Below are 26,031 nucleotides of genomic sequence, written 5' to 3'. Positions count from 1 at the left end.
AGATCAGTCAACTTCACAGCAGGTGGTTGATTCTGAATGAGAATGGAGTTCACACAAGCCTCCCCCTAGATCAGTCAACTTCACAGCAGGTGGTTTGGCTTCAAGATGGAGGCAGCCAGACCAAGCTGTGGTTCCCCTCACCCTTGTTGTCTTTTAGGCACTCTGGAACGCTATCTGACTAATGAATGGCTTTTATTATTTGCAATTTAGGGGTTGGGGAAAGGGGTGAAAGGCAGAGGGATTTTGGGGTGCCCTCTTCTCTATTCCTATGGACTCTGTCACTTGGGTGGGAACCTTTGGGGTTCCCACTCCCAAGCTTCTTCCCTCACCTCTTCCCCTTCTGTTTCTATTTCTATTTCTATCCTTTCTGTAATTGTAAGTTAGACTGGAAAGGGTCTCTCAGCAACGTTGGGTAATGGGTGAAGGAGACTAAGAAATCACTCCCAAAATGGAGTCAAAAACTTAGCTGACTCAATGATTGAAGTCTTGCTGGGTGATATGCGATGGAATCTTTGACCAGGGAATTAGGGTTTCAGTGTTCAAATAAAGATCCTCAGGAATCCCTCAGGTCTGGATTTGAGCTGAGATATCCTCCTCCTCTCTCCTCACAGTCCACTGCCCAAAGACTTCTCCTCTCCTTCTTCCTCCGAGCAACTCCTAGAATTCTCCCTGGTCTCAACTGCCAGTAACTGTCACCAACTGTCAGCCACTCCTTCTCTGGCTCCTTTTGTCCCATCCCCCTTGCACAAATCCCATCCTTACACTGGATAGAACATTTCAGAGGGCCACATCTAGCCTGTGGTTCTATAGATTTCCCATCACTGGTGTGAGAAGTTTTCTCCCAATTATACATCTCAAACAACCCAGGTCTTATCTGAAAACTGGTCCTGTACTGATCAATCATTTATTCTTTCCATGTACTTTTGATTGAATATAGACATGTGAAAAAAGCAAGAAACTTCTTTTTCTCATTTTTGGGAAATTCTGGGAATTCTAGTTCTGCCCATCCCAACTTGGAAAGTCCCTAATCTTTCCTCCAGTTAGAAGTCAGATTACCTACTCTTCTATCCTGGTAAATTGTTTTCCTTTTAATTAATTGGTTTCATTTGATTGTTTTTAGTGCATAAAAATCTGTCTCCTGCTATACTCAATATCTAGTGCCAAAACTAAGGGCCTGGAACCAATTTATTACACAAATGGCTTGCATTACTTAATAAAATAATAAGTTCAGAAGCTTGAACCTTTATTTTCTCAGTCATTTCATTTTTCTCTCACCTCACTGTATTATCACCTTTTTCCCCCACCATGAATATACTTTTAATAGTGTGTTAATCATTAATTTGGTACCCACAATGTACTAGGCCATGGAGATACAAATACAAAATGAGACAGTTCTTACCTTTGAATTTGTACCCTACTAAGAGGAATATAATATATTCATAAATAAGTAAATGCAGGATATATAAAAAATAAACAAAAATTAGGATAAAGTCACACTAAGAACTAAAAGAGGGATTAGGAAAGGTCTTCTGAAGGAAATAGCCAAAGATTACATTGCTTTTTAAATGTTTTGGCCTTTATATGCTTGTCCTTTCACACTATTAATGCTTTCTAGCATTTTCTGAAGTAGGTGCTAATTAAGAAACAACTTTTCTTGGAATTCTGTTATGAACTTTTCTTCGGGCACTGTACAGTCCATCCATACTGGTCTGTTTGCTGTTGCTCACTCACAAAGCTTCATCTCTCTTCTCCCTGCTTTTGTATTGGCTATCTCCATGATTGAAATAGTCCCCCTTATCCCCTCTGCCTCTTGGAAACTTTTCCTTCTAAACTCAGCCCAAGAATCACCTCCTCTTCTACATGATACTTTTTCTAATTTTCCCAACTGCTAGGGTCTCCCTCCTGAAAAGGAAGCCTATTCTATATTCATTTTGTATATACTCTGTATATGTCTGATATTTGTCTCCTTCCCTTTGGAGTAAAAGCTTCTCGAAGCCATAGGTTTTAATTTCGTTATGCCCACAGTGCCCAGGAAATGATAAATGTTTGATGAGTGCTTGTTTATTGATCGATGGAGTGTAGCTAGAGAAAATAAAACAAAACAGGACCAAAGAGAGAATCCTGGGGAACACACATTAAAGAAATGAAAAATGATCTGTAAAAAAGTGAAGGAGATAGAGTAGTTAACAAAATGCTTTAGTTATTGAATCTATTAGATCGTGAGTTCTTTGAGATTAGTGTCTGTTATTTTGCCTTTTGTTGTAACTAGATCCCAGCACAATATTTGGCATTAAAAAATCCCCCCAAACACCAACCCATCTTCAAAAATAAAAATAAAACACTAACCATTTCCTAAAAAAATAAATGTTCTCTGACTAACTGTCTAGCTTACCAATCTTTTCCCTTTGGTGTATATGTTCCCTACCACCTCTCCATTAATCCTTCCCCACACACACTAAAGACTCATTTGCCAGAATAGAAAGTAATGAAGTGAACTTGAATTTAGCTCTGTTTTTCTTCTATTTTTGTTCTAAAATGATCATTGTCTACATTATAAATAACATTTGTTTTATATAAATGGCATTTCTGAAACCTTTATTGGTTAGTTTTTGAGACATTTTTGAAACTTGGTAACCCATAAGATGTGGGCATAAAATAATAACTGTTTTTAAAAAAAAATAAAGATTGAGATAAGAATTGAACTTGTGATTTCAGTGGTATAGAGAAGTCTCCTTCTCTGTAATTTATATTTAAAGAGTTGCCGTGGGGCATTGAGGGGTTCCTTGATTTGTTCAGGGTTACACAATAGGAAGAAGAAGCCAGCTCTCTGCTACACTGTAGGATATATATATCCTACAGTATATGTGTGTGTGTGTGTGTGTGTGTATATATATATATATATATATATATATATGTATAATCTATTGGATGAAAAATATTTATAGGATGAATTCTGCTCTTTGAAATAATCACATATATTCCAAGGAGATGTGTCAGAATAGTTTTAAATCTCCTTCAGAGACAGTTAAGAAAATCAATCTTATTAAAGTAAAATTCCAAAACTTATTACCTAAATTTATTACTGTTTACAAGACTTTGATTATATTTTTTGGGGGGGTGGGGGTCTTAAAAAAAACCCTAAAATTCCAGAGGTCAAAGATTTAAGACCATGGGGATATAGAATGTACAACTAGCCCTCAATCAGGTTAATTCATTTTAGTTTAGCTGTAACTTCAACTGTTGGCTTTTTGTTTTGTTTTGTTTTGTTTTAATACATTACCTTCTGTCTTACTATTTTTGTTTTGTTTTGTTTTAAAACATTACCTTCTGTCTTACTATCAACTCTACAACAGAAAAGTGCAAGGGCTAGACAATTGGGGTTAGATGACTTGCCCAGGGTCACACACCTAGGAAGTGACTGAGGCCAGATTTGAACCCAGGTCCTCTTGACTTCAGGCCTGGTGCTCTATCCACTGTGCTACCTAGATACCTCCCCCACTCACAACATTGTTGAATAGTCCCAAAAATATTTTTAGCAGTGGCAGCATTAAAAAAATGTGCCCTCTCCCACTCTCACAAAGTGACTGCTTTGGAGACAAAATTCAATTTAATTTATAAGTTTTTAATTAACTACTCAGTATATATTAAATATCTGTTATGTATCATAAACTGTATTAGGTGTCTGGAATACAAATGTTTAAAAATTACAATTCTACAAACATGGAGCTCATATTCTAACAGGGAATTGTATGTTAGTGGGATTTTTTTAGTTGGCCACATTTTATGCTTACATCTTGCAGTGTTTCCAGTGATTAATAAAGTTTATTGGGAGGCAACTAGGTGGCTCAGTGGTTAGAGAGCCAGGCCTAGAGAAGAGAGATTCAAATCTAGCCTCAAAAATTCCTAGCTATGTGACCCTGACCAAGTCACTGACCCCCCCATAGTCTGGCCCTTACTACTTTTCTGCCTTGGAAGAAATACACAGTAATGATTCTAAGATGGAAAACTAACGGTATCCCTTAAAAAAAAAAAAAAAGGTTATTTATTTATTCTAGGATGCACTGAATTGTTTTCCAAACCTATTGCCCTTTTCCATTGCATCCAGAAACTTGATCCTATTAAGCTTTGTTTTTGTATGCCTGTGGAAGCAGATTTAGTGATATAATGATAGTAAATCTTAGTTCCTGACCTTAATCTCTCAGGAACATATTTCATATAAGATTTTTAATAGAATTCAAAGAAAAACCATATTCACCTATTTTAACATATTTCCTCCTTTATGTTGGAGACAATGTTTGCATGAAATATTTCAGTGCTAGCTTCAAATTATTTACTTATATTTGTAATTCTTTTCTTTAATTTAGTACAAAGATGGTGAGTTGGATACTGGACAACATTCGGAAACCATAATCACTTTTTCAGTGAGCCAACAGTTGAAGTTACAGCTAAACTAAAATGAATTAACCTGGAACCATTCTGAAAAATATTTTACAGATATTTGTAAAATGTAATTTTGGCCTCATTTCTTTCCTTTTTATGTCATCAGTATTTTTTTAGAAACACTAGCATATTTTTAAATTATGTAGTGATTATTTTATTTTATTTCAAATATTATAATGATCCCCTTATCTTACAGGGTAGTGGACTTTCTGTTGAAAGCCATCATGCGGACAATGTGGTTTGTTGGTGGATTTCACTGGGTAACCGTAAAGGGCAGACAGGCCTTACCAACGGAAGCGGCGATCCTGACTCTAGCCCCACATTCCTCCTACTTTGACGCCATTCCTGTAACGATGACCATGTCTTCTATTGTGATGAAGGCAGAAAGCAGAAACATTCCAATATGGGGAAGTAAGTGAATCAGTTCATGTTTGGACCAACAACATATGTGCTTAATTTAATAGTGTGAGTACATATAGTTAAAGAATTCTTTTCTATATTAAGAGGTTGATTTTTTTTGTATAGTCTCTAAAATTTTTGTTTTTATGATATTTTCAATATTGAATATATTATTATTTCATTAGTGGAATTCCCTATGCTGATGAAATCACAGTGCTTTCACTTATTTGTGTAAATACTATAAGTATTTTTAATTTTGTAATTATTTATATTTATCAATTTGAAATTACATTTTATATTTTTAGATTAATAATGCCAAAATACTTTTTGTATTAGTTAGCATGTCATCACATTACCCTACATAGAAAAAAATAAAAACCTTGATTTGACTATAGAACCGACTTTAAAAAGCTCTGTTTATATCTGGATAATTGTGCTTTACATTTTACCAAGTACTCTTACATTGTTGAAGCAGCATATGCGTATATTATTATCACCACTTTATAGATGGGGAAACTCCTCCTCAGCAAAGTCGTGATTTGGCAAATTGCTCGGTTTTACACTCCAGTATTTTTGCCAAGAAAATCTCAAATGGGGTCACATGAAGAGTTGGACAGGACTGAAATGACTATAAAATAAAAGCATTAACTAGTAAAAAAAATGGCAGAATGAGGATTCAACCCTGTATCTACTGATGCCAACCCAAATCTAACATTCTTTCCACTATACCATAAAGATTCTGATCTTAGAACTGGAAGCAATTTTTTTATATCCTCTGTCTCTTGTTTCTCATTTTACAGAGAGGAAAACAGAGACACAGGGAAATTATATGGCATACCCTATCTCAAATACCTCCTGAACACCCTCCACTTTCAATCCAACCCTCTTTCAACTATACTAAATTATATAATAGTTGTTTTTTAAATTTTTCAACTTTTAATTACTTTGAGCCTACCATTTTTTAAAAACACAAATCATCATTTCCTTCCAGGACTCCTTGCATTTGGAACAAACTATCATTTCTACCTTTTACAATCTTATCCAGCTTGGAAGACCTGAGCCTATTGTATTTTTCCTTTTCAAATACTAACCATTCTTCAAGACCTAACTCATATTCCACTTTCTCTAATAAAACTTTCCAAACCAGTATGGTGCACACAAATTTCTCCCTTCTGGTAGTTCCTGTCACCCTTATTGAGTTTAATTCTTATTATTAGATTTTAAACTGAATCCTCTGTGTGTTGATTTTTTTTTTTTTTACAAAAGACTGTAGAAACACTGAAAGTAGATATTTATGATTCTTTCATATTCTCCAGTGTCCAGCATGGATTTGAAATAAAAACCATTGTAGCATCAAATTTTAAATACTCAAATTCTTCTATAAAGATGGGCCATTATTTTCAGTTATAATGTAAAATGATTAATGAAAAACATTTGTTAAACCTTTACTATATGCCAAACACTGTGCTAAGTTTGGTGGATACAAATATAAAAAGAAATGCCTGCCCTCAAGAAACTTACATCCTAATGGGAAAGACATGGTTCCTTAAGCATCTTCATCTATAATATGAGTGAATTAGAGTAGTTGACCTGAGATCCTTTCTAAATATAGGAACCTATCAAGATGCAAGGGAGAGGTGTCCAGGGATGAGTGTTATGATCTAGACGAGCGATGGACAAACTTTTTAAAGAGGGAGCCAAAGGAAAGGAAATGCTCATCTGTCAGTCTGTTTCTAAGGCAACTCTTTGGAAGTTTCATTGTATTGTATCCTACTCATTGTATTCATCAGATTAGGAATAATGTCTGGATAGGACATTTCAGGGGGCAGCATCTGGCCCGCAGGCAGTAGTTTGCCCATCACTGATCTAGGATATCACAGAGATTATGAATGTATCAGTAAGGTGGCTAATTGACAGATCCTTTTCAGAGACAATGTGGTAATGATTTTTTAAAGTTCTTAGAGCAAGTAGAAGAGGGAATTATGGTTCCAGAGAGTATAAAACTCAGTAATACGTCTTGCCCCTCTTGGACATGGCCACTGATGAGGGAGAGTAAAGGTACAGGAGTGAAAGGTATGGAAATGCTCCCCCCCCTCAAAGACGAGATTGAAAGTAAATTAACACATATACTAACTCAGATTTCCTTCTTTTTAGTTCTTAAAACCATTAGTCCTTCAGCCTCACTTCCTCGTGCATGAGAAGTCAATCTAATGATTTTTCCCCCCTTAAAAGTCTTGGTTTATGTTTTTTTCTACATATTTCAATGTCCTTTTCCTCCTAAAATATTTGAGGAAAAGGAAAAGTCATTTACTGTGGATAATCCTTCTACATACTTTTATGCCAGACTCCAAATTCTCGTATTATTCCATTCACATGTGTATTTAAATTACAGAATTATCTTTCAACAGTAAGAGAAAAAAAGACTTTGAAACAATTATCTTAATGGCTATTTGACTAGTAAACAATTTGACTAAAATGTAAAACACCAATCATAGAATTTAGTGCTGGATTATGGGTACTTAAAACTGAGCTTCTTCCTTAAAGATTATGCCTTTCTTTAGGACAAATAGATAGTAAGTTGTCAGCACCAAGATTTGAGTTAAGATTATTCAGACTTCAAATCCAAAGCTTTTTCAACAATGTCACTGCTATCTTTTATTCTCTCTGTATTTTAAAAATTGACTAAAACCTGAAATATTAGCATTATAAATGACATTGAGGAGGATGCTGTGGCATCCTATTCACTAATTCTTACTTTATTTGTTGTTATACATTATAAATAGATAGATTTTTCTATAAATATTCAGTCTTCAAGTAGTCATATACTGGCCTAATGAAGGGAAGTCATTCCTGGCTTTCCTTCAGAGAGAAGAGCTGAAAGATACTTTGTGAATATCAAGCAAAGTATTTTACCACAGCATTCTAGTTTCTGGGATTTTCCACTAGCTACCTGAGAGTATTTTGGACGACACCTGCTTTTATAAATTCTTGCATTGTATTTAGGTGTGGGGCTTGTTGAGAGTTATGGCAGCATCCTGCATTGCAGTTGTTTGCATAGTTTGGTCTTTGGTATGATGTGTTGTTATACCCATTAAAGCTATTGTTGAACCGGTTGTTATAGCCATAGTTGTTTTGCCTAAACCCGCTATAGTTATTGAATGGGCTGCCTCGGTTTCCCCTGTAACCTTGTCCAGAGAACTGTCCCCTGAACCTACGATCTCTCATCATGTGGCCCACTCTATTACATAAGTAACATCTAGATGGATTCTGCCTAAACTGTCTAGTGTTGAAATTATTCCTAGGAGACCTGTATGATCTTAAAGCTGCTATAGCTTTGACCTGCTGGATATCATTTTCTTTTAGTTTTGTTTTAGTTCCTTGATTTCTCTAGTTAAATTGCCTATCACATCTGTTTTTTCATCTGATTTCCTATCTCTTTCATCCTGCCATATATAGATTGCAACTCTCTTAAGTTTTTCTAGCCCCATAGAAAACTAATCTGGGCAGCTGCTTCTAAAGAAATTTCTTACAGTAGGTCAGACATTCTTTTTTTTTTTTTTTTTTTTTTTTCTTTCTTTTTTTTTTTTTTAAACCCTTGTACTTCGGTGTATTGTCTCATAGGTGAAAGATTGGTAAGGGTGGGCAATGGGGGTCAAGTGACTTGCCCAGGGTCACACAGCTGGGAAGTGGCTGAGGCCGGGTTTGAACCTAGGACCTCCTGTCTCTAGGCCCGACTCTCACTCCACTGAGCTACCCAGCTGCCCCAGGTCAGACATTCTTGACAAACTGACAGCATATATGGCTGATGTTATCATCTGTCAATAAATGAAATCCTAGCCATTTTTCACTGCAATCTATCACTCGGTCTAGGAAACTAGCTGGAGTCTCTCCCACCTCCTGCCTAAGGAACTCAAACTTTGACCAAGTCCCCGGGCATTTGGAATTCACCTTCCTGGTCTCAAGTATAGCTTCTCTTGCCATGCCCAATTCCCTGTAAGCAGCAACTGAGGAGTATTCTCATTGTGGGTCAGTTTATGGCCAGTTGGTAATTGTGGGATTTTTCTTGGTTTCCTCAATAATTCTCTGTTTTTCACATTTTGTCAGGACTTTGTCCATCAAAACTTCACAGTCCTGATACAGAGGATCAAAGATTTTAAGAACCCTTTAAAACTCCCTAACTACTTGCATTGGTTCATCCTCAAATTTCAGAATTCTTTTTTTCTGGCATCGAGGTCTGCCTGAGTAAACCTCTTGTGGGCTCTTATATGCTAGATCCCCATGTCTGGTGAAACCACTGGGATTTCCTATAGAGGAAACGTGTGCAGGGTTTGTTTCCATTGCTTAAGTCTCTAGTTGGAGCTTTGTTGGTGCAGCAGATTTCTCTGCACCCTCCAACCTTGCTACTTCTTGTTCCACTATTCCCTGCATGGTTGTTTTTGCTTTTGCTAATTCCATGTATTGTGCTTCCATACAGTCTAATTTTGTGGTCAGATATTGCAATTATTTCTTAATATCATTTCTATTGATCTTATTCTATCTCTTAACAATTTCCAGTAAAACTCTAATCACCAAGTTTATATCACTAAGTGTAGAACATTCCTTTCTCATGATGTTCACCAATGAATTTAGTAGGCAGAGATCTTCTGTGTAAACTGAGAACTACTATCCAATGCACACCATCTATAACAAAGACTTCAAATCCAAAGCTTTTTGAACAATGTCACTGCTATCTTTCATTCACTCTATAATTTAAAAATTGACTAAAACTTCAGACACTTCCTAGCTGAGTGATCCTGGGCACTTTAATTCCCATTGTCTAGCCTTTACTAGTCTTCTGCCTTCTCTCAATACACACAATATTGATTCTAAGATGGAAGGCAAGGTTTTTTTTTTAATGACAGTTTTTTTCTGAAGGATATAATGAAGTGGTAATATAGAGTTTTAAAATGTATTTGACAGCACAAAAATACATCTTTACTCAGAACTTTTCATTTCCTATTGTTATAAAAGAGTCAGATATTAGGGAAAGCAATGTAAAGTAGACAAAGGAAATCTTACTGATTGCTAAGTGGAAAAAATGCTTTAGGTGATTTTTATATTATCTATTTCCTATTCAGATAATTCCTTAATCCAGTCTGAATCTTCCCCTGAACTCTAGTTTTGATTTACTGACTGCTTGCTAAACCTGGTTATCCCAAGAGCATCTATGATTCTACATCTAGTCACTACTCCCCACCCCAGCCCTTCCCTTAGATTTCCCTGTTTCTAACCAAGGCACCCCTATTTTCTCAGTCCTCCTTAGTTTGTAACCTCAGAGTTGTTTTTGGCTCTCCTTTCTCCCTCACTGCTTATATTCATTAAGTTGCTCAGGCTTGTTATTTATTATATTCCTTATACCACTCAAGGCAACCCAGGCGAGCAAGCAATCTGTAATGTGCCATTTCTGACCACTAATCCAAAGGCCTACTCACTCTCTATTCCTGTGCCCATGTATGCATACACATTGCAATTTCTTGGATGGATATATATATATATATATATATATATATATATATATATATATATATAATTTTTTTTATTTTTTTAGAGATAATTTAGATGTAGGTCAATATAGATGAGAGAGACTTCCAAATTTGTGTCCAACCTCTTCATTTTGTAAATAAGGAAATTAAAGCCTAAAAAGATTGTGACATGTCCAACATTACCAGAGGACTGAGGTCCTCTGACTTCTAATTTTCTTCCCACTATATTATAAATAGAGGAGAAAATCTTTGTGTTTAATAAGTTAATTATAGGGATCTTAAATTATATATCTTTGAGGTAGATGTAAGATAAAATGGCAGTTTTTTATGGACTATTTAATTTTACTAATCAATTTCTTTTCAGAAATACACTGAATCAGGATATGTTTTCTAAAGGTTATTTTGTCATCCACCGAATTACCAACTCTTAAAAGCCTAGCCCAATGGTTCCCAAACTTTTTTGGCCTACCACCCCTTTTCCAGAAAAAATATTACTTGGCACCCCCTGGAAATTATGAAACTATTTATTGAACTCAGAATAGAATGTAATACAAAAAAAGTGTGGCCATCACTGTCTCCCTGGATTGCTGCAGCACCCACCAGCGGGCAGTAGAGCCCACTTTGGGAATCACTGGCCTAGACTATTTGATGAGATAAATTGAAGGGTGGAGATCTAAAATATCTAGGGAGAAAAAAAGATATTGACAAAAGTAAAAAGGCTTGTAATGACTTGGCTTTCTTGATCTCTGTTATACTGGCATTCTTTTTTTTTGTTGCTAGGAAGAAATGCTTTTAAGAGGATAGAGATCCATCACCCTCTGTACCATTCAGTTCTTAATTGATTGTTAGCATAATGATAGTAATAGTTCTGTTTCATTAATGAGACTTTTTTCAGTTTTAGAAGTTCTGTGAGCTTTACAGTTCATTAAAAGGAACTTTCAAGCCCTATTTCCTTATGAAAACTTTTTCTCAGATTGAATGGTAATTAATCACTCATCAAAAGTTGCTTATGATAGCATTTGGACTATGCGTTTCCAACCAAGTTTTTAGACATAGCAAAGAATCAGTTATATAACAGGCAAAATATAGAGCTATCATCTTGTTTCATAGAATTTTAAAAAAGGATTATGTATCTTATGTGTTCTTTATTGCGTCTTTCATATTATAGCTATTCAGAAAACAAGACATCCAGAGCCATGAATTTGCTGTTTAATCATTCTAGTTAGCATAGCTCGATCCATAGTTCATGAGATTGTTCAGGCTGATACAGTTACTTGAAGCATTGCTTTGCTCTTCATCCTGATTTGGGTGCTATTAAAGTTCTAAATTCAAAGCAATTAGAATTTCAGATGTATTTAAAGTTTGTTCAATGTCGAAATGGACTACTTTAGTACCACTAGAATTACAAAAGGAAGATCAGTAGGCAGGGTAATACAGGAGGTAAGAAGAGGTAGGTTGGGAGTAAAGGAGCATGAAGCGAACATTAGTTTGATTGTTAAAGGAAAATAAGGGAGACAAAGCAAATTTTACAAACTGCTAAAAAGTTTTTAATGAGTACCGTGATGGTATTTTGAAGCACACAGGGAAAATATGCTTAAAATGCAACTATCTGGGGATGTAGACTCTAAATGATCACTCTATTGCAAATAATAATATGGAAATAGGTCTTGATCAGTAACACATGTAAAGGCCAGTTGAATTGCTTGTTAGCTATGGGAGGGAGGAAAAGAATACAAATCATGTAACCACGGGAAAATACTCTAAATTAATTAATTAAATAAAAATTTAAAAAATAAAATAAAATGTGACACTCTTATTCAAATCCAGGTATTAGTATATTCAAAGATTCAGTATTCTAATAAAAGTTTCTGCTTAGCAGAAGGCTTTTTAAATACCCTAGATAATCCTTCTGAGGCTGCTCATTCTAAAATTTAGGGATTTTCAATTGAGCTTACTCCTGAAATACTTTCATATGTTTCTAACCTTACTGGTTGATAACTTCATTATGATTAAAAGTACAATCTTTTAAAATTAGAATGTCAGAGCTTAAATATCATATAATGAGTCGGGTGCAGAGCAAGCACTAAAACTTTGCTTTCCTAAGCATTTTTTTTTCATTATATCACCTTTTCAATCCAGGAACAAAACCCTCATATAAAAGTTTATACAAGTATCAAAACAAATGAAGCATTAAGAGAGACAATGATAGACTTTAGTGAAACAGAAAAAATTATGTTAGCTGGAGTATTTCTTATTATCTCTGTCACCTGGGCAAAATCTTTAGGGCTTAGTTTCCTTTTTAGTAAAGTCAGAGAGTTGGTCTAGATTTGTGATGGGCAAACTATGGCCTGCGGGTCAGATGCAGCCCCCTGAAATGTTCTATCTGGCTGAGAGACATTATTCCTAATCTGACAAATGCAATGAGTGGGATACAATACAATGAAACTTCGAAAGAGTTGCCTTAGAAACAGCCTGACAGATGAGCATTTCCTTTCCTTTGGCCCCCTCTTTAAAAAGTTTGCCCATCACTGGTCTAGATAATTGCTAAAATCACTTCTAGCTCTAAATCCTATGATGCTTTCTTGCCTTCAGCTAAATAGATTTTTTTTTTTTCATTTTAAACCCTTAACTTCTGTGTATTAACTTATAGGTGGAAGAGTGGTAAGGGTAGGCAATGGGGGTCAAGTGACTTGCCCAGGGTCACACAGCTGGGAAGTGTCTGAGGCCGGATTTGAACCTAGGACCTCCCATCTCTAGGCCTGGCTCTCAATCCACTGAGCTACCCAGCTGCCCCCTATAAATAGATTTTTATAAAAGGTAGTATCTGATGCAGAAGGCTTCAGAAGATTTTGAGAAATTAGAGGTAAGCCAAAATCTCAAGTTTTATTAAAAAATAAGGAGCCAGAACTGATTCTTAAAAACTCACATGGAAAGTATTTGTTAGGATCAGGGTTAAAATATCCTCCTTTATTGCCTTTTAAACCTATAAATAACATACATACATTTTTAAAGTTACTTTTAAAGACTTTTTTTCTTTCTCCAATGTTCTCATTTGACATGATTTTTTTCCTCTTCTAGGGCTTCTTTGGTTTCAAACTAACCATAATGCTAGCCATTTAAAGATGGCTGTTATTAAAAGATATTACCATCTGCATTACCGTTAAATACGGATATGTATATTTAAAGAAGCATAACCATGGAATGAAATGTCTTCACAATTTTTTACCCACATGAAAGATATAAACAGTAATATAATTGTGGCTATTCAGGATAAAGCTATAAGTTTATCCATGAAAATATATTACTCTGTAATTATTCATAACTGTAGTGAGTGGTAAAAACACACATTTCCCTCCAGTACTATTACATCAAATAGTACAGATCTTCCTGCTTTGGGTTGACATAAAAAGTTCAGCCATCATAACAGACTTTTAGAATTTGAAGAGACCTTAGAGGTCATCTGATTTAACTTCCCATAATGGATATGTAGCCTCTGACTAAGCATTTCCAGTAGTATGGAGCTCATTCTCTCACCCAGTAGCCTCTTCCATTTTTTGCATAGCTCTAATTGTTAGAAAGACTCTATTGAGTCCAATTTAATCCACATATAGTGTTTATCCTTGGCTCCTATTCTGCCCTTTGTTAGGCACATAGAATAAATTTATTATTTCTCATAGATAACATTTCAAATATTTAAATATGATTACCACACTCTTTTTAAATTTTCTCTCCTCAAAGCTAACCATTCCCTCTTTGAGTAGACATTCTCATATTACATGGTTTTTCTGGTTATTGTGTATCCTCAGATAGTTCAGCTCACTGTATTTTTGGGTAATGTAATTGTGTAGAAAGCCTGTAACTCTAGATGATGCTAGTTTTGGGGGTACCTATGTACTGTTGAATCCCTAACTTTATAATCAACTACAGCCCTGGGGCTTTTTGACACCTTGCCAGTGTTTTATTGCCCTAAAGTCAGCCATTCAATTAAAAAAATATATTAATCACCTACTGCATGCTACGGCTTTATGCTAGGCCCTGAATATAAAAAAAACAAAGTGAAAAATCCACCTACTAATGTTCAGTTTCATTTATATCAGTCCTACCCATAATTTCTCCCCATAATTATTATTTTTGAATCTCAATTCTGTGATCCCTCATGTTAACTTTTTTCCAGTTTTGCCATCTGGAAATTTTGATAAACCTATTTGTTATACCTCTAACTGAAAACAACTAAAGTTTCTTTCTCTGTACTTTTGCAATGATAACAGTTATAACCTCATCTCCAGGCAAACCCATGCTCTCTAAGAGCACTATACCAAGAGTAGGACTCTTGGGGCAAGAACATTTTCATTCAACTAGGCTGAAATCGATTTGTGAATACTCTTTGGGCACTATGGTTCTTCCATTCAGCTATGAAACCATCTTACTATATGAATCAAGCAAGCAAGTATTTAAGTGCTTAATGTTTGCCAGGCACCAAGCTAGACATCAAGAATACAAAGATATAAATAAAATTATCCCTCTCCCCTTAATGAGCATCCAGTTCATATATCTGCTTCTTTTTTGCAAGAGTGCAACATTAAACTGCCATGTACACGTCTCCAGAATCAAAGTACAACAAATCTGCAGCATTCTATTCTGTTTCCACAAATAAAAATGAGTATAAGTGGGCAGCTACATGGCTCAGTGGACTGAATAACAGGCTTAGAATTGGGAGGTCCTGGGGTTACTTTCCATCTTAGAATCAATACTGTGTATTGGTTCCAAGGCAAAAGAGCAGGAAGGGCTACGCAATGGGGGTTAAGTGATTTGCTCAGGTTCATACAGCTAGGCAGAATCTGAGGTTTTAATCATTAAATGTCTCTGGACCATAGGATCATCAATTGTAGAATGAATAATATGACTTTTAATCTCTGACATTCTAATTTTAAAAGATTGTAGTTTTAAACATAATGAGTATGATATGCAATATCTACTTACTTCATCAGGTTATTGCAAGGGAATCTATCTTTAAATTATTTTTAAAGCTTCGTAAATACAGCTATGCCACCAAGTTTGCCAGACTAATAATTTTATTAAGATTTTTTAAAATCATGTTTGCTATAACTGATCACTACTTTGTTCTCTAAATGACAGCAAACTGTGCTTACTAGCACATTAAAGAAGTTTTTGTTCTATAATTCTTAGAATTTACTTTTTTAGAAAATCAAGGCATTTGTCCGTTTCCAGTTTTCTAACACCTCCCTCATCTCCATGATTTCTCAGAGATAACTAAACAGTGAATCACAACTCTTAAGTTCTTTCATTACATTAGGTTGTACCTCGTTTAGGCTTGGTGCTTTGAACTCATTTAATGCAGAGTAGGTAGCTAGGAAACTTTCTCCTTCAGTTTTTCTCATATAAAATGGGAGTAATAATAGCTTCCTTGCAGGATTGTCTTGAAGATCCAAAAAATAATACATGTAAAGGACTTTGCAAACTTTAAAAACTGTATGAATACTCGCTGCTGTGTGATGATAATGACAATACTCTTACTTGAATGAATTCCCAAGGAAAACTAATAATCATCTTTGTAGGGTTACAGAAAACATAAATATTTATAAAAACACAGATATCTATCTGAAATAAAAATTATATGTAGTATAGATAATTACTACACAAGCCATCCACTGGTTTTTCACAACAACCAGTCTTATTTTAAATGATCTTCAAAGATCATGTTCTTCAGTTTTAGAAATTGGGAAAATGTGAATGTCCCCACAGCCCATTTTTTTAAGTATTCCTATTTCTGCTTATGCTTATGAGATAATACTTCCCTGTGGACAATTCCTCTTAGGAATAGCTTCCAATAGACTTTATTTTTATAATCAACATTTCATGAGTAATTAAAATGTTCATTTATAATTGGCTTATGACAAAGATAAGTGTTTTTAGTGTTGTCAATATACATGTGTTTGGGATATTTGTGTCTCTGTTCTACTCTACCCTTAAAGATATACCTCTATAGATAACAAAGGGTTGACTCATTTCAACTAGTCTGGTAATGTAGCCATATGATAACTATGAAACCATTAACTCTTAAATCTTTAGTACATTCATAGTTGCTTACCTTATTGGATGTCTTTTTCTTATATGATTTTACATGAATTTTGAGAATTTTTCTTTTTTCCACATATTTTTTGGACCAATGATTAAGTAATTCCCTAGGTCCCCAATAATACCCTTCCTCAAAATGGTACTACATTGTTATATGTAATTTGTATAACTTCCTTGCAGCTCTGATAAAATATATACGACCAGTATTTGTATCCCGATCTGACCAGGATTCTCGAAGAAAAACTGTTGAAGAAATAAAGAGGCGTGCACAGTCAAATGGCAAATGGCCACAGGTAACTCAGCATCTTGTTCCTATTTTGAAAGATGTTGTGTCCGAAAGATGTTAAAATTAGGAAGAGAATGGATTAAAGAACCGGAGTGTTTTCTACATACATGCCTTTTCATTGTGAAGCCAGGGTTATTTAGACTTGCAATTAAATTTGATGCTTTTTGGTTGTCTGAACATACTTTAGAATCATATGTTTTAGAAGTTTAGCAATTCAGAAGACCTGTGATTTTAGCAGAATGGGTATTTCTTCCACTGATACAGATCACAGCTCCTCTATACCTTAGTGCATAAGTGTTTTAAGTTGCTGTGGCCAAAAATATTACTTATTTAGTGGCCAATTTTCTTGTGTGATTTGCTAACTGGCTTTGGAAAAAATTCTAAATAATTCCATAACTACTTTCTGCAATGGTAACATAAGTTCCCAAAATTTTTACTCTTTTCCTATTGTGGCTTTGATTGTCATCTTTATGTGGTTCTTTAAAAAAATTATTAAAAATCTCTTCAGTTTTTGTCACCTCCCAAATTGAAACCAATTTCTAAGATTTAAGGATTTTCAACTTTGAAATTATATTCTGTGCTTAATTTCTAGTGTAATATTGACTGATGTAATTTAAGGAAAAACACATTTAGGTTTGTTTTATTTGGGATGCTTCCAACTTTTAATGACACCATTATTTGGTGTGTATGTGTCTACATGTGCATACATATGCATGCATTCTTATTTACAATGTGTTTCTTTACTCTTTTTAGCTGAGTACTATTAAAATGTTGCATAATATTTGGATAATGGAATAATTTGAAAAATACACATCAGCATTATTTCATGTGAATTCTAAAACATATTCAATAATGTTAAACTTTTTTTTTTACTCCAAGATAATGATATTCCCAGAAGGAACTTGCACTAACAGGACCTGCCTCATTACCTTCAAGCCTGGTAGGCATTATCTTCAATTTTTAAATGATATTTTTTTCTTTGCAAAGATTGCATATATTCTCAACTGTTGTTTCTGATAATGTCATGTTTTCTCATTTTTTTTTATTACCAAAGATTTTTCATTTTAAAAGCATTATTTTACAATATGATTGAACAAATAATATTATCATCTTATATCCTGACAGTTACTTCATCATTTAAAAAATGTTATTAAGCTGAGCCACTTAGTGAAACTTTATTTAAGGATTGCATCATATGTAAGCAGCTGAGAAAAATAGGATTATATGTGTGTATGATTATTGAATTTTTAAAATTTCTTTTTACTGTTAGTTATATGGAGCAGACTTTTGAAAGTAACCACCATTTAACGTCGTATTGTCTTTATGTTATTTTTTAAAGGCAAGGTTCAATAGTCAGTGTTTTAATTTATAACAAGCTTCTAATTTGGTCTTACTACTTCGTGAATTAGGACTTGCTGTTTGGTATTAGTGGAGCACTTTTAGGTCTAAAATGTACAGAAGTATGAACTGCTATTAGAGGCTTATGTACATATTATTTGACATACTATTGTATAAATGGTAGTCTGTTTATATATGAATTAGGATGCCATTGGGTTTTTACCAAATACCCACACAAGTCACCATAATGTAATTTGAACCTATTATTATTGAAACATTTTAAAAAGGCAGTGTTTTGTGTAAACCACAAGCCTTTTAGTGTTCTAAATATTTTTCATGCTGAACCTTAGAAATAAAACCTTTTTAGTCAAATTATGTACAATTGATTCTAGCACATTATCCAGTTAGCTTTAAAGATCTACATTGTTATAGATTCTCATAAAGACCATACACACATGTACAGATGTGTACATGCATGAATATTTATGTATAGATGTAGTAACACTCATGTCATGTGTGCATATACACATATACATCACAGGCATGTCATTTTAACTTTTCTTATCTGTAAAATGAGAGGTTTGCATTAGATGATCCTAAAAGTCCCTTACAACTCTAAATCCTATATACCTACATATAGAGACTTGTGTCATGTTCTCATGAGAACAGTTTGTCCACTGTCTCTAGCAGAATTAGTTTAGTTTGTGAACAAATCAGTTCCATAAACTGTTCCATGACATCATTGAAGTCTAGTGTTTTAAATGTTCACTAAACAACTTAATATTTCTTCCACCTTGTCTCCACACTTGTTCTCATGTTTATATCTGCTTTTGCTCAGATATGAATAATTTAAAATATTTCACTCTGAACCTTCCATCTTAGTCCACTGAGCAATTTTAATTGCTCATCCTTTCTAAAACTTGTTGCTGGAACTGGCAAGAATAAACTATCAGAAACATTTAAATGAACACTCAATGCTATTGTAATTACTGGAAAAGAGGATCTATGGACCACTGATAGACTAATATTTATTGATAGCTTATATGCAATGCTTTAATTTTGGTCATATATAGCAAAGCAGGAAAAAGAAACACCTTTGGCATTAATCATCAAAATGGAAATTGATATGATCTTTTTAAAATTGGTACTAAACCTATACTTATAATTAGGGCATTTTGCTAGTAACCATTTAGCAATTTTAAAAACATAATATATAAAAATAATTTATTAACTTGGGATGATGGTACAAATCCATTTACTATAAGAAAGATGGTTTCTGATTGATATAATTAATACTACCCTGTCTCTTATAGAGGGGACATATCTTTTCAGTCATCAGTCTCAGATGTTCATTGTTAGTCTTAGAAAGAAGCAGATTACAAAAATTGAATTGACTTTTAGTACCTTGTAGAATATTCTTTGCTTTGGGGGTAGCTCAGTGGATTGAGAGCCAGGCCTAGAGACGGGAGGTCTTAGGTTCAAATCTGGCCTCAGACACTTCCCAGCTGTGTGACCCTGGGCAAGTCACTTGACCCCCATTGCCTACCCTTACCACTCTTCTGCCTTGGAGCCAATACACAGTATTGACTCCAAGACAGAAAGTAAGGGTTTAAAAAAAAATTAAAAAAATTTTAAAAAAGAATATTCTTTGCTTTAAAAACAGTTGTTAGAATTTTGAAAGGAAGGGTGGTATAACTGACTTGTAGGGAGAAAAAAAATGCAGAATATGAGCAAGAGAGGAGAAAAATCTTTGCTGCCTAAATTCCATGTTAGGCATATAGATGATGTCCATTCTTATGTTTTTTAAAACTCGATTTGATTCCAGTGGCAGTATAGCAGAATAGCTAGAATTCTACACTTGGAGTGAGGAAGACTTTGAAATTTGCTTCAGATGCTTGCTAGCTGTTTGACCTTGAGCAAGTCATCTAACCTCACACAAGTTGTCTCATCTATAAAATACAGGGGCTAATTTCTCTGGCCATTACTTTACATGGTTATTATGAGGACTACATATAGTAATGTATGTAAAGTGCTTTGCAAACCTTAAAGCTCTAAATATATCAGCTATTAATGAATTTAATTCAGATGACCTGGGGTGGGAAGGGGGAAAGAACAGTTGGTTTAGATTCTGGATCTGTGATACTTCAAATACTTATTAAATTTTTAATTTTATGTATTGTAGCACTCTCTAAGTTCTTTAGATTCAAAGACAAAAAAGAAATAGCTTACATCATATGGAAAAGTCTATTAATGGTTACCATCATCAAGTAAAAAAATAAGTGGCATTCTATTTTAAGTCAATAAGGATATAAGCCAGATGACTAAGAAGCTTAGTTATCTTGAAAGCTAAATTTAAGGACATTATTTTTGTGTGGAGTGATTTATTTTAAAGTAACTTTAATTTGTTCACATGTTCTTGTAGGACACTAATGCAGGGGCATGGTAAGGAAAATCCAGAGTCAGGAATGCAACCCAGAGAGGAATTAAGATGTGACTGACCTGGGTGTCCTCCTTAGAATGGAGAATCAAGGAGAAACCAGTTGATCAAAAGGAGAGGCAACAGGGACAGATGGTACTTCCAATATGAGAAATCCAGAGGTATAATGAAACTTGAGGGACATGGCAGAAAAAATCTAGAAAGTCAGGAGTGCAGCCTAGAGTTGAATATAAGTACTAGAACGAAAGCTCCTTGAGGGCAGGAACTGTTCCACTTTTGGTGATGTTGCCACCATCTAACACAGTGTGCTACACAGAATAGGAGTTTATGAAATGCCTCCTTGAATGAATTATCCCTCTTACAGATTTGGAGGGGCTGAGGTATCACATAACTCTTCATGGAGAGAAGTGCATTTCAGTTGTCTTTGAAAGATTGGTAGAAATATAATGGATGATAAAGAGGAAGGAGGATACTAAGTCACCGAGAAAAGAGTCAACATAAGCATAGTTTTATAAAAGAGAGCATGTGATGTATTTAGGCATTAGATCACATTACATGAAAGGTAGATGGTAGTAGTATAATGTATAGTATAATAAAGGTAGATGATAGTATCTAGGATTTATGTAGTGCTTTGTTTTGCAAAACACTTTACAAATGTTATCTCATTTTATCTTCACAACAACCCTGTAAAGTAGATATCATAATTCCTTTTTGCAAATCAAAAAACTGAGGAAGTTAAGTGACTTGCTCAGGGTCACCTAGCTAGTAAGAATCTGAGGGTAAATTTGAACTCTCTTTTTCTTGGCTTGGATCTGGACAGGTCCAACACTCTCCACTATGCCACTTTACCTCTCTTATGAGATAAAGCTTGAATGGTACAGGACTGCAGGAGCTTTTGAATGTCAGACAAAGATATCTGAATATTATTTGAGAGACAGAGCATGTATAACTTTGAAAATATTATTCTGGCAGTGATATCATGAAAGATAGATTTGAGGAGAAAAGAGTGAAAGTAAGAAGATCTATTTAGAGATTATAGCCATAGCCCTAGTGGGTGGCAAGACCACGAAAGTAGACATGAGAATAAATAAGAAAGCATGGCCAGTAAAGATATTAGAAGAGCAGAATAAATAGGAATTGGTAACTGATTCCATATGAGCAAAGCAAGAAGCAAAGATAATTCCAAAGCTAAAAATTAGAAATTTAATGAATGGTGGTGCCACAGACTAAAACAACTTTGGAACACCTAAGCTCAATTCTGAAAAATATTGGTTTGAGGTGGCAGTGTTTCATCCAGGTACTGAATACTGAGATGTCGGGACTGGAGCTCAGAAAAGAATTTGGGGCTGAAGATAATTGATTTAGGAATCATCTAAATAAAGAGACATCAGAGTGAATGAAATTGCCAAAAGACAGTGTAAAGAGAGAAAAGAGAGAATGGAATAGGGTCTAGAAAGTAACAAAGAGCTAGGTGCTAGAAGGGGACCTTAGAAGTCATCTTGTTCAATTCTCTCATTTTAAAGATAATTTTTTAAAACCCAGGGCGTTCTAGTGACTCATATACAAATAGTGTACATCAGAGGTAGGATTAAAACCCAGGTCTTCTTACTTTCTCTATTGTATCATGCTGCCCAGAACAACAGGATGAGTTATGAGATAATAAAGCAAGAAGGGATGGTTCTGGGGATAAAAAAGAGCTGCTTAGAATAGGAATGAGAGATTAGATAAACCATTTGCACCTAAGGCTAGGAAAGTGGATCATTAAAATTAGGGAGCCAGTCTAACAGGAGGCAGCTGGTATAGCATGCCTTGTAGGCAAAATTTCACTAGTCATACATTTACAGAGTTAATGTGCCTCTGACTTTGTAATAGAATTTGAAATTGTTTTAGACAGTAACTCTGCAGAATCTTTCCCCCTTAGGCTGTTGTTGCTGTGTCCCCTTAAATGCTGGCTCTGTGTGGGAGGGCAAAAGAGCTGAAATGGACAACCATTCTGATAGAAAGATAGGAGGAAAGAAAACGTCCCCTACTACACTACCATTTGCATGTGTAGAGATTCATGTTTCCTTTCAATGAAACTTCTTTCACTATTGATGTCTATTTTGTGATGCCACATTTTAATATTCAATATTTATCAAGCACTATTGTATGTAAGACAGTCCCAGTATTTAATGGAATTAAGAAGGAAGTAAAAGCTTTTTTTAGGAGCTTGCTATTTAATTGGAGAGACAGGGTCAAAGTAACATATAGAAATAAAAGACAAAAGACAAAAGTATATTGAGGCATAGTGGCATTTCTTAATTAGTTCTTCTGGCTAAGAGAAGCATCAAAAAGCAGGTAAACCATTATGACATCCCATTAGTGAAGAGAGCAAGAGGAGGGTGGCGTCAAGAATTTCAAGCCTGAGCATAGGTCACAATTCTGATTTAGAGGGATTATAAAGTGAGTAAGGAGGATACTTTGCTGTCATTCCTTGCCATGCTACCTGAGTCAAGGGTCACATGTGGATGATCTTAAATACTAATCCATGTGTAGACAAATGAGATTGGTTTTTTCACATAATGAAGCCCAGAACCAGTTGGACAAGAAAAGATCATAAGCAGAGTATAAATAAATATTTGCTAAATAAATAAGTTATTTGCTACTTCCCTACAAGCCTCAACAAGAATTTGAGAATCCAGGGCATGAAAAGGATCTACAATTCTCCATGGAATTTACAGTAGTGAAATTTAATATGGTAGTGCCATCTACTTACAGGTTGTGCCAATTCAGAAAGACATGTTTGAATTCCAACTTACTCTCATCAAATTGGCTAATATGTGAGAAAAGGAAAATTACAAATACTGGAGGGGATTGAGAAAATAGGTACACTAATCCATGGTTGGAATAGCTGTGAACTACTCCAACCATTCTGTAGAGCAATTTGGAAGTATGCCCAAAGGGCTATAAAACTATGTGTTCCCTTTGAAACAACTAGACCACTATTAGGTCTGTACCCCAGAGAGATAAAAGGAAAAAGACCCAGGAATATAAAAAATATGTATCAGTTCCTTTTATGGTACAATTAAATTGGAAACTGAAGAGATGTTCATCAACTGGGGAATGGCTAAAAAGGTTATGGTTTAAGATTGTGATGGAATACTATTGTGCTATCAGAAATAATGAAAGAGATAAATGCAGAAAAATCTTGGGAAGACATGCAAACTGTAGCAAAGTGAAGTGAGCAGAATCTGGAGAACAATCAATGTAGTAATAGCAATATTGAAATGATGATCAGTTGTGGAAAAACTTAGAAACTTTGATCAACACAATGATCTACCACAACTCCAAAGGACTATTTGCCTCCAGAGAGACATGATGGACGCAGTGTGCAGATTGAATCATATTTTTCTTTATTTTTCTTGCTGTTATCTTTTCATAATTTAGCTAATACAGAAATATGATTTGCAGGGGTATCTATTTCTTACCTTTTTAATGGATGAGAGAGGGGTGGTGGAAGGGAAATAATCTGGAACTTAAAGTAAAAATAAAATTGATTCTTTTAAAAGATGTGTTTGTAGAATCTGAATGAGATTATCTCAAACTATGTAAAATATTGTGATTGATAAGCTACAGATCTTTATCATTAAAATCATAACTATCTTTTATAAACTTTATATCATTTGCTGATATTTAAAAATTCTATTTATGGCTTCATCCAAATTATTAGTTACCAATTTTATTTTATTACATTAATAATCACTGGCATTTTTATAGGATTTTAATGTTATCACAGTACTTTATGGACCATACCAACCTATTAAGGTACATACTGAAAGTATTATCACAGTTTGAAAGATAAGGAGACAGGCTTAGAGAGATTTGCTGAATCACTCAATATTGTTTACTTAGTTCTTTAGAGGCAAGATTTGAAATCAGGTTTCTCCAAACTCCAATAACCAGCATTTTTTTCAACCAACCCACACTATCTACATTTGAATGTATGTAGTTACTTCAAAAAGTGGCTTCTTTAAAAGGTAAAAAAACAAATCAAAACAAATGAATTAAAAAATCTTAACAATCAGGGTGACACAAAGGTAGAAAGTAGTGCTTTCCCCCTCCCTAGAGACATAAAGATCCAGCCTCAAAGAATAGCTAAAACATCTTGAGTATGTTACAGAGTGAATTCTTTTAAAAGTATGAATTAGACAAATAGCCGCCTTATCCCAACATAAACCTGAAATACCCTCTTCTTTTCCTTTTTTCATTGTCTTCCCCAGTTCCTTACACATGCCCTAATCTTTTTCAAAGTTCCTGCCCAAGGCCCTCTCCTAGAAAGCTTTGCCAATTAAGAAACACTTTTTTCTCTGAAATTTTATAGCATGTATTGTCCATTCCATTGGATACCAACCCCCCAAAGATCTATCCTCAACCCTCTTCTCTTTCTTCACTACTTCTTTTTTCTATTTCATCAGCTACCATTAGTTCAATTATTTCTATACACGAGTCCTCAATTTGTCTTTTTTTTTTTTAAACCTTTACCTTTCACCTTAGAATCAATACTGTATTTTGGTTCTAAGGCAGAAGAATGGTAAGAGCTAGGCAATAGGGGTTAAGTGACTTGCCCAGTTTCACACAGCTAGGAAGTGTCTTGAGGTCAGATTTGAACTCAGGACCTCCTGTCGCTAGGCCTGGCTCTCAATCCACTGAGCTACCCAGCTTCTCCCTCCCCAATTTGTCTTAAAGAATTAATCACAAGCATTTATTGAGGCCCACTATGTTCTAAGTACTGTGCTAAGCCCTTAGGATAAAGTGTCAAAAGTGAAATAGTTCCTGCCATAAATTCTACTGGGGAGACAGCATGTACATCGATGCCAACAATTCCCACTTTTTAAACATGGACCATTCTACAGACCTCTAAAGTGATTTTTGCATATTGTAAATTTGCCCCTACACACTCATTTCCTTTAGCCTAAATAACAAAAGCATAAACAAAATACCTTTACATAATTCATAAAATATACTACAATGGAAACTTTCAATAATTGTACCATGATAATAAATAGTTGCGAAATGAAAGATAAAGTTAATGATAAAGGATGCAAAATACTATACAATATAGTTAACATTGGTGTGCAGTGTGTTCCCCCTACCCCACTCACTACACTTAACATTTTTCACTAGTAGTTGGCTGCACAACATTTTTTTTAAGTTTTAATATTTTATTTTTTTAGAAAAATTTTCCAGGTTACATGATTCATGTTTTTACTTTCCCCTTCACCCCCCCCCCCCAAACCTCTCCCCATAGCCAATGCACATTTCCACTGGTTTTAACGTGTGCCATCAATCAAGACTTATTTACATATTGTTGATAGTTGCATTGGTGTGGTCCTTTTGAATCTACATCCCCAACCACATCCACATCAACCCATGTGTTCAAGCGATTGTTTTTCTTCTGTGTTTCCACTCCTGCATTTCTTCCTCTGAATGTGGGTAGTGTCTTTTCCATAAGTCCCTCAGAATTATCCTGGGTC

General features: G+C 34.8%; 1 protein-coding gene across 1 annotated transcript in view; it reads left to right on the top strand.

Annotated features, from left to right (window-relative positions):
- Positions 1–26,031, top strand: part of LPCAT1 (lysophosphatidylcholine acyltransferase 1) — a 177,977-nt gene that overhangs the window by 95,447 nt on the left and 56,499 nt on the right. Inside the window, exons 3-5 of the mRNA XM_044665334.1 lie at positions 4,637–4,851; positions 16,638–16,750; positions 17,623–17,683. Of these exons, the coding sequence (XP_044521269.1) occupies positions 4,637–4,851; positions 16,638–16,750; positions 17,623–17,683 (389 nt within the window). The remainder of the gene's footprint in view (positions 1–4,636; positions 4,852–16,637; positions 16,751–17,622; positions 17,684–26,031) is intronic.

Source organism: Gracilinanus agilis, chromosome 1, assembly GCF_016433145.1.
Source record: "Gracilinanus agilis isolate LMUSP501 chromosome 1, AgileGrace, whole genome shotgun sequence".
Lineage (NCBI taxonomy): Eukaryota > Metazoa > Chordata > Mammalia > Didelphimorphia > Didelphidae > Gracilinanus > Gracilinanus agilis.
The sequence above is the reverse complement of the archived record's forward strand: the minus strand, read 5'-3'. Positions and strand labels throughout refer to the sequence as shown.